Source organism: Macadamia integrifolia, unplaced genomic scaffold, assembly GCF_013358625.1.
Source record: "Macadamia integrifolia cultivar HAES 741 unplaced genomic scaffold, SCU_Mint_v3 scaffold536, whole genome shotgun sequence".
NCBI lineage: Eukaryota > Viridiplantae > Streptophyta > Magnoliopsida > Proteales > Proteaceae > Macadamia > Macadamia integrifolia.
Window position 1 is genome coordinate 317,282 of NW_024870477.1, and position 10,057 is coordinate 327,338.

The 10,057-nt window shown below is 36.8% G+C and overlaps 1 protein-coding gene across 1 annotated transcript in view; it reads left to right on the forward strand.

The window, feature by feature from the left end:
• The first annotated feature begins 997 nt into the window (after positions 1-997).
• Positions 998-10,057, forward strand: part of LOC122069121 (protein krasavietz-like) — a 10,550-nt gene continuing 1,490 nt past the window's right edge. The window contains exons 1-4 of the mRNA XM_042633051.1: positions 998-1,148; positions 1,880-1,903; positions 4,627-4,732; positions 4,866-4,934. Coding sequence (XP_042488985.1) covers positions 1,144-1,148; positions 1,880-1,903; positions 4,627-4,732; positions 4,866-4,934 — 204 coding nt within the window. The 5' untranslated portion in view covers positions 998-1,143. The remainder of the gene's footprint in view (positions 1,149-1,879; positions 1,904-4,626; positions 4,733-4,865; positions 4,935-10,057) is intronic.

Here is a 10,057-nt window from a genome sequence, read left to right on the forward strand (position 1 = left end):
AAAAAAAAAAAAAAAAAAAAAAAAAAGAAGGAAAAATTACATGATTACCCACTTTTGGGTTTCCCTTTACAAAATTATCCACAAAAAGTTTTGGTTAACAAAAATACCCAAAATTGGGTTTGGGTTTACAAAACTACCCACCCAAAGTTTCAGTTAACAAAACTACCCAAAATAGTGAGTCTTTATCTTCCACATATAATCATGTATTTTTATAAACTTTGAGTGGGTAGTTTTGTAAACCCAAACTCAATTTTGGGTATTTTTGTTAACTTAAACTTTAAGTGGGTAATTTTATAAAGAAAAACTTAATTTTGTGTATTTTTGTTAACTGAAACTTTTGGTGGATAATTTTGTAAAGAAAAACCCATAAGTAGGTAATCAAATAATTTTCCAAAAAAAAAAAAGGGGGCTCATGACATCCAATAGGTGGGAACAAAGTTGAGAATAAACTTAACCAAAGTAAAAGTCTCACTTAGGATGAAAGAGGAATTTTCCACCAACATCACTTTCTTTGCACACCAAGCAACAACATGATTCCAACAAGCGGTGTAGTATTCCCATGCAAAAACATAGAAGATCCTCCACATCGATAATGGATCAACATATGGGGTACTTCCAACTTCCAACTTCCAACTTGCACCTTCCAACCCATTCTTGGGCTAAGGGCTACCTGTTGACATTGCCCTTCATGTCAACCATATGTATGAGTTTACCATTTGGGCCATGCATTTTGGTTTGTACCGTGTCCGTGTGTCGACTTACTTGAGAATGAACAGTGGCAATGCGGTAATTTCGTGCAAAAAGGTCAAATGGCGAAGGGACTTCAAATTGAAGCGTAATTAAATGCAGATTCAGTCAAATTTCACTTTCATTACTTCTTCAATGTTCCGATTCATTATTTTTTTTTAATTTATTTAAATAAAATAGTTTCTTATCATTAATCGGGAAATTAATTACCAAAATATTTATTTACTTTCTTAAGAGGGAATTGAGAATTCACCACTTTTTTCCTTTCTATAAAAGCAAATAAACAAATAAACATCTCTGTGCCTAAACCTTCGAAGCTCTTTCTCCCTCTTCCCTCGTCTCGTTCGCAACTCAAACGCAGTCACTGTCTCCTTTGATCTCTCTCGGTCTTGGTTTATGAGGTAATAATTGCTTGATCTATCGCTCTATATCTCCTTTGATCTCTGTCGGTCTTGGTTCATGTGGTAATAATTGCTTGATCTATCGTTCTATCTTTTTTCTTTCTATTTATTTCCTATTCTTTACGGGTAACTATCGTTTTTCAAGTTTGATTTGTGGTTTATTTTCAGTAGATCGATCGGTAGATCCTTTTCCTTTATGTGTTCTGCTAAAGAAGGCAAAATAGATGAATATTTCCTTGTCTTTGATTGTATTTGGGAGAACGGGTTAGGAACGTTTGGTTTTTTCTTTCATTGTTCTCCTTGTTGCTGATGTGGGTTTTCTGTTTTGTTGATTATTTGCTTCGATTTGATGCTTTTGGGAATTCTTTTAGCCGTTTTATTGGGCACGGGTTTCGGTTAATTGGATTAGTTTTTTTTTTTTTTTTTTCGTTGGAAATATTTGATTTTTAATGGAGTTGTGTATTCGACTACTTTTGTTTTGTAATTCTTTACTAATTTCTTATTCTGGTCTTATCACTTTCTTTGGGTGTAATGAATTGAGTAATCGTCTTTTGTGAGAAAATATGTAAATCTGGTGGGTCGGCGAATCTCTCCATTTTGAGTTTATTTTTTGGGTTCAAAATTTTTTTTTCGGGGGTATATTTGGATTTATTTTCTTCAGTGAAAGCGCTTGAAATTTGAAAACCTCAATAGCCACTGATGTTTTTTCACTTATTTGTTCCTTTGTTCAGCTCGAAGGAGAGACCCACTCTAGGGTACGCTGTCTTTCTTACTTCATTTCTCTATTCCAGCCATATAACTGTATGCTTTGTTTATGGATAAGTTCTTGGTTAAATAGATGCACATGGTTATTGAACTTTTTATTATGTTTTCGTGTGAAGATTTTCTATTGCTAGAAATGAGTTCAAGTCCTATGGTCAGTGTAGTAGTTGGATCTTTCATTTTAATAAATATTTATTGCAATTCTAATATTCTATCTTAATATGTGGCTAAATGATTTTTATTGGGGATTTGGGGTTTGCAAGTCTGACCATTAGCATTTTCACTTTTGAACTGCTCTGCCATGCTGTAGTAGTGATTTATTTTCTCTCAGTATTTAATCTTTGGGTTTCTTTTATTGTTCTTCTCCAATTCGTCATTCGTGTAGCTTTTGTGTTTCTTCCATTTTTCTAATACTTCAGGCAATAGAAGTATTGGGACACATAAGTTCATTTTGCTGATGTATGGTGCGGAATGTTGGGCAGTTAAGAAGCATCATATAATTTAACTTAGTGTAGCTGAGATGGATGTATGGAAAAACTAGGAATTATGAAGAAATGAATGATCATATTAGAGCTAATTTGGGAGTAGCTCCAATACATGATACACTAAGAGAAGTGGTGAGGAAAGATAGGCATAGCTTAGGCCTTGTATCAGGCATGAACTTTAATAGAGCTGATTGGAGGGTGAAGATTGATGTAGCCGACCCCATTTAGTTGGGATAATGCTGAGTTGTTATTTTGTAACGTCGGTGCTGTTGCTAATGTGTCCATGCTGAGTATACTGCAGTATTGTAATCCTTGAACAGTCAAATCATTTGAGGGGCATGTGATGTGATGTGATGTGTCAGTTCATGCTACCTTGGTAAGTCATATATGAGAGTTTCAACCTCCCTCTCATGAAAAAGTGTTTCTTTTCCCCTGTTGGAATGATGTATCCTTGCAGTCACTACCTTCTGTGGTGTTTCTTCTGAGAGCCAACATATCTAATTGGAAATTCAGCATTGTGCGTATAACTTAGTTTTATTATTCAAAGAAATTGAGTTTTCTGTATGGTGGTTTGTGATGATTTGTTTCATTTCTCAAACTTCCTTTGGGTTTTCGAAACATGATTCTCTCATAACTGTGGTCTAGGTCACCAAGGGAGTTAGGTTTTCACTTATTGAAATACTAATGCAGGACACACCAAAATCACTACTGCATGGTTGAGCTGTTCACTTCAAGCTGCATTACTCTGAAATTTATGGTGATCAAGTTCTCCTTGATTTCATAGAATAATGCCTGTCAAATTTTAAAGGAGCCTAGACCATGGGTACATATGCCATGTTTTAAACCTGAGTATATATTGTATACTGTTTGGGTATATTTTAGAATGTTAGAGTTTGCTTTAAGTAGGCAAATTGGTTAACACTGGAGGATAAGTTCTTTTGGTTAATCTTTGTGTACATGGGATCATTCAACATTTGAAGATGGGTGATTTGAAATATTGAGATTGTTGCCCAAAAAAAAAAAAAAAAAAAAAAAAAAAAAAAAATCAATACATTTGGTTTTGGAAGATGTCAAATGGTTGTATATGTTTGAAGGATATGAGAATCCCTCATGTAGGATTAGGAAGAGATTTGGATTGTACAAAAGTCATTATTAACTGGCATAGTTGTCAAGGCAGCACCTAGGCGTCCAGGTGCTACCTTTTGGATTGGTCCCTTCTTGGTGTCACCTTAGTTTTTGACCCTCTCCAATACCTTTGAGTTGCCTAGCGCTTTGACAACTATGTTAACTGGATAATATGTATCTTGTCTTTTGACGGTGTGAAAGTGCAAAAATAGATTATGAAGAGTTGGGGGGTGTTGCTTCAGAGTGGTTAACAGCTAGTAAATAGATTACTGGAGGATGGATTATTTATTATCTGGAAATTTAGTGGTACTGTCATAAATTTTTTTTTTTGTTTATTTGACCTTTGATTCATTTACAATCTCATTAAAAGAAATGAAAGATTATTCAGAAGTCAGTCTTAGGGGAAGTTTGCTAGTTAGAGGTAGAAAAGTTATTCAGACCCTTAATGCTTTATTAGGTTGAGAAGGAAAAGGGAAGTACAGGGGAGAAAATGGGAAGAGTGGTGGCAAAAAAAGAGCTGAATAGGCAATCTTTTCCACGTAGTTGCATGTCATTCGTTGCAAAGTTCTATTTTGCAGAAGTGTATATATTTGTGCTTAGGTCTTTGGGTTCCATCACTATTTGTATGTAGAGATTTAATGTATGTGAATGAAATTTGCTTGTTATTGATCCACTTGATGGAGAGAGAATGCACCAGAAAACAAACCAACTTTAAGAAAAAGTGGGTTTTCTGGTTTTGCTATAGTTGATGTATCTGGAATTGTGCTTCTCTTAGAGGAAAATTTCTTTTATTCTTTGTTTTATACATTTGCATATGATAACCAATAGTTTTTGGATGAGATATCTCATGTACACACAAGCAGACATGTTTTCTCCATAATTGAGTGGATACATATGCTGTTGGTTTGGGGTCGTGCATGAATGGCACTTGTCGACAGATCCATAATGCAGAAATGATGCTTGTGTATGGATTGTACTGGCATATGTTGCCTTCCACTAATGTCTTGCTTATTTTAATTGATCACGAGCCTGATTGCATAGTTCCGTGTTCTGCTCATAGTGCAAAATGTTAGTTTCAATTTTATTTCATTTCTTCAAACTTACAGTGGTACGCGGATTAAGACCCGCAAACGGAATATAGCAGCACCTCTGGACCCTGCAGCATTTGCAGATGCAGTGATCCAGATTTATCTGGATAATGATGGTGATCTGGTAAGTTTACAGTTCAAATGTTTTAATTATGTGGTTTTTCAGAAAGGAGTTCTCCTCTATTGACCATTGTTTGTTTTGACCATTTGATGATTTAGTTATCTTGATTTGACTGACCAAGTGTTTTCGACTACAGGAACTTGTTGCCAAGAGCATAGAGTCTGCAGACTTGAACTTCTCAAGATATGGTGACACCTTCTTCGAGGTAAGATTTTTAGATAAGCCACAGTAATTTGTCAACATATTTTCTGTTGTGTACTTTTTACTGGTATTCTTTTTAGGAACATTATGGAGATAAGGGGGAAATTTGAGAAGCTTTGACTCAGATCAGTTGGATTCATTTGTGTGCATCATTCTGATGTATCTTGCTTAAAGCTGCTTTTCATTATATATGGTTGAAGATTCACTCAAATATCTCAACCTGAATACTAACACATAAATCTAACGAAATAATATAAATGACCTTGATGTGGAATCAGAGTAATTCAAATAAGGAGGGAAATTTTTTTATGCTGATAATTAGGGTTCAGTCATTGAAGTTAAGAAGGCAGAATAATCTGTTTTGAACATTATTTAGGGATTTAATCATGTATGTAAAATTTTGATTAAATCCGAAGTCATGCTCTTGTAAGGGTGAAAACATGCTGTTGATTATTTCAAGTTTTAGAATTGTGAGGCGGAATGCCGGCTGAGTTGGGAATATTTGTTGATGTGATATCAAATTCATGTCAGCCATTATCAGCATTTGTAAGTGGTGATAATATTAGTACTGTCTGCACTATTTTGGAAAGTGGATAAAAGGAGGGGAATTCATACAGGTTTTACTTGGGGGCAAAACAAATGTTGTAACCAATCTGATTTTTCCAGTAACTTGCAGAAATACACAAACCAGAAGTAAATTGTTAACATTATAGCAGGCAAAACAAATAATCAGCAGAGATTGACAGACAAATATGGAAACATTGGAGAAAACCCAAGGGAACTTAGCTGGACTCGTCCTAGATAGGGTTGGTACAGTCGGCTTCCACCTTTTACATGAGCTGCTGAAAATATGTTTTTAACAAGATGTACTAAAATTGGTGAACACATGTCCACCACATTTCTTTATAGAGCTTAGATTCATAAGAGCCAAAGACATTCCAACATTCAGAATCTTAATTGTTACCAGTTAGCATCCATTATTTATTTGCTTACCAGGTAATGCAGGCCCACAGAATTTTACTTCTTAATACCAACAAATAAGTAGTGAAGATTAAAAAAAGCAAGACATATTTCTATTGCCTATGCTCCTGTATCAGGAAGGCAATGGATTAGGGGATGTAGGTTTCACCATGCACAGTTGTTTACGTCTCCCCTTGTACTCACAATGTGAAGTAACCCCACCCCCCCAAAAAAAAAAAAAAAAAAAAAAAAAGGAAAAAAAGGAAAAAAAGAAAAAAAGGAAAAAAAGAAGGGGTTGTTTGCCATCTGGGTGGCAGTGTACCTGGCTGATATTTGAACCTGTAGCTGCAGGGGGGTGGGGAGGAGTTCTGGATTTGATGATGTGGGAAGCATTCATCACTCTAAACTTTACTGTGAATCTATGCATGCATCAATCTGATGTTATGAATCAGTTCCCTCTCTCTGTCTCTCTCTCTCTCTGTCTCTCTCTCCTGCCAAAAATAAAATAAAAAAGTGCACAATTTAGTCAATTTTGTTAATTGCTGATTCAATTTTAATCAGACGAAAAAAATCTGGGCAGCATATAATTGTAGGGAGAGGCACCCTTTAAAAGGTAAGGTTGGATGTGCAGACTATAATCAAAACCAGAACAGCAACAAAAGTAGAAAAACACGTAACAATTTGCTGTAAGTCAAGAGAAATAAGTAACAATTCTGACCAACCAGTCATTATCCTTCCTTCTCACTTTATTGATATTCTTGTTTGGCAAATGTTTTTTATTTCTTTTCTTCTTGGTGTCACTCTTTCGGTCTTTCCATATCCGGTTTTTTGTTTTAATCAGGGTTTTTTCTGGTAGGAAATGAAATTTATTTAAACTTGTAAGAATATATAATACCCTGCCCCAAAGATTGGGAGGAAGGGGTGGATGGACGAAGCAAATGGTGAACCCCAAAGGAAATGAGAAAGGACATGTGATCAGCCACCCAGAACAAGTGTAGAAAGCGGCAACCTAAAAGACAACTATTCACAAAACCTGCAAGAGAACCATGGACACGCAGCCTCTCTAAGCACTGTGCCAACTGCAAGGCCTGTCAACTATAAATGGGTGGCCTTCCATCTCCTTTGCTGCCTCAGCCTCTCTACCCGATAGAGTAGATCCTTCTGAAATTATCACCTTTGATCAATGTTGGAGATTTATTACTCCAAGTTTGATATTGCCTTAAGAAATTATGTTACCATGCTTTACCTTGCGTTAGCTTTTTTTTTCCAACAAACATTATTTTTTCTCTCCAAAAGCATGATTTTCAATTCTGCACATTCGGTTACATGATTAAGGGCATCTATAAAGTTTAAGCTTGATTGCACTGCCTTCTTCAATTCATTGACCTTCACCTACCTATTAGTTGAAGGAGCTTTCCCACATTTCAGTTATGCTTTTCTGATCAAGGTTATTTCAATTATTTCTTTGCTTTCTATGTTTGTGCTCTGGAATACATGAATGTCTTTTAGAAATCAACAGTTTGTACTAACAGGCTTTTGGAGTTAGTGCCTTAGTCTTGTTGGGAACATAATTGAGAAAACTTTCTGAGGGCACCAACATCTGGCTAAACAATAATTTCTTGCCTAAAATCTAAAGGCTGAAGAAGGGCTTCAAGAGTAAGACTCAGATGATTTCTGTCATCTGAAAACCTCAAATGAGGAACTTCAATATTTAGGCTTAATCACAAAGTAAACCGAAGTTGACTGATGTCAATTTTATGTGACCCATATAAGAATGAAAATATTAGGTTAGCATTCCAGAAAATTACAGAAGTATATCCATGCAATCTGAAATTAAGAGAAAACGAATAAGACTAGAGCAGCACTATATAACCACTTTTAATTTATCCATCTGTCATAGGAATTGACTCTTTTTTCATGTGAGTGGGACCCATTGCAAGGCAAGCATGGTCTGAACCACCGTGCTCTGTGAAGTTTTACTCTCCTACTTCTTCCTTTTTTTTTTTTTAAATGTGTCCAGGAGTTTATGATTCTTTCATGATCGAAGGGGTATTCAGATTTGGTCTTGTATGGGCCTTGGGTGGTGCAACCTACGTTTCAATAACCCTGATTATAGGTCTCTATGGACCCACCAAAGTAGAAGCAAACTCAAATTGAATGTTAGTGGTAACTTTGTAAATTTTGGAACAGTCAGGACCCTAAACTCAAAATAAAGTTAAGAGTGGCAAATCTATAAATTCTGGAACAGTCAAGATCCAAAGGAAAGCTCTATAGGACTGTTGTACACCCGGCTATGATGTATCAGGCGGAATGTTGGGCAGTTAAGAAGTGTCATATTGCTAACCTATGTGTAGTAGAGATGAGGATGTTGAGATGTGTGTGTGGAAAAGCTAGAAAGGATAAAGTGAGAAATGATCATATTAGAACTGATTTGCAAGTTGCCTCGATCAATGACAAGCTCCAAGAAAGTCATTTGAGGTGGTATGATCATGTCCAACAGAGGCCTAGGGATGCTCTAGTAAGGAGTGATATGATCCCGATTGAAGGAGCTAAAAGAGCTTAGGGCAGGCATAAAATGACCAAGAAGTTGTGAGGAATGACATGCACAGTTTGGGTCTTGTACCAAGTATGACATTGGATAGAGCCTATTGGATAGCATGAATCCATGTAGCCGATCACATTTAGCCGAGATTAATGCGGGGCCGATGGGCCCCAAGAAAATCAACCCGATTGGATGTGGGCCCACTTAAAAACTTAAGCACTTAAGACTAAGATTAGGGGGCAAAACAATAAAAATGTTGATGTTTACAATCGAGTGGCAATCCTGTAAATAGATTGAAGATCATAAGGGTGGCAGACTTGTAATTTGTTAGAACTTCAAGACATAACCACTGGTTTACAAAGCACTAGTAGAAAGGATAAACTAGGAATCAGATTTAAAAGTAGGACAGTGAAGAATTTGGGAGAAAGAGAAGGGTATTAATGAGATATTACAAAAGATAAAGCAAGCCCCACTTTATGAGGTTTTCTTCAACCTCACGACAGCCATAGAAGGTCATGTTTTGAACACCAAGAAGAACTTGAACAGCAGCCATTGGAATCTGCCTCAAAGAGCTATAAACTTCCAGATTTGTGGTCGCCTAGCCATCCTGAGTGGACCCAGACCAGTATAGCTCAAGAAATCAAGCAGGGTTTGGATTACAAGCTTTTGAAATTTAGGAGAAATGGTAGTTGCAAGTTCAGCTCTTGAAGGTATTATTCCACATCACAGGAAGGGTTTTGGTTTCCTAGAAAAGGGTGATGCAGATATGGTTGCCCTTTCTTGGTTGGACCAGCATGACCGGCTTTGGAAGCCAAGAGCCAAGAAGAACCGGTCCAGCCCAGGGTTTTGGTCCAACAGGGTTGGAAATAAAATTAGTAGTTTACTTAGTATTTTATTTCATGCTTTTAGTTTCCAGACTTGAACGTAGGAGTAGGATTTATTTCCTTGCTTTGGTTTCCTTTTTATAGTTGTTTCCTAATTTAGGCTAGTTTCCATTCCAGTTAAGTTTCTAATTTCATGTTCCTATTTTCCTATATATTGGTTGTAATCGACTGAAGATTTAGAGAGCAATTTGATTATTGAATGAATGTGTGAGTGTAAACCTTATTTTCCCCCTCTCTACTCTGATTTCCCCTTCTTTCCCTAAGGCCCTCCATCAACTTGGTATCAGAGCCGAAGGATCCTCTCCTTCGTTCTCCCTCCTTGTTCCATTCCTTTCCCTTCCCATCAACCTGCTCTTTCCTTCCCATCTTCTCCCTATTCTCTCTTCCGGTTTCTGTCGAGACAGAGAACAATCATTTAAAAAAAAAAAGTGCTGTTGAAGCAGTCAACCAAACCCAACTCCATCGATCCCATTCCACCCATGACCCTCCGATCGAACCCTCACTTTCGACCTAGGGTTTCATAAAAGAAAAATCATAGTAGAACTTCAAACCCAGCTCTTTTGGCTCTCTACAAAAACCCACCCCTTCGATTCCCAACAAAAAAAAAGCTCCACCGCCTCTTCTTTCCCTTTCTCCACTCAATCGAACTCTCCCCTTAGGTTCTGATAGCAGCCAACAAAAAAAAAAAATTTCCCAGAACCCTGCCCTCCGCCTTCTCTGTTCCTTCCGGCGGCAGCCAAA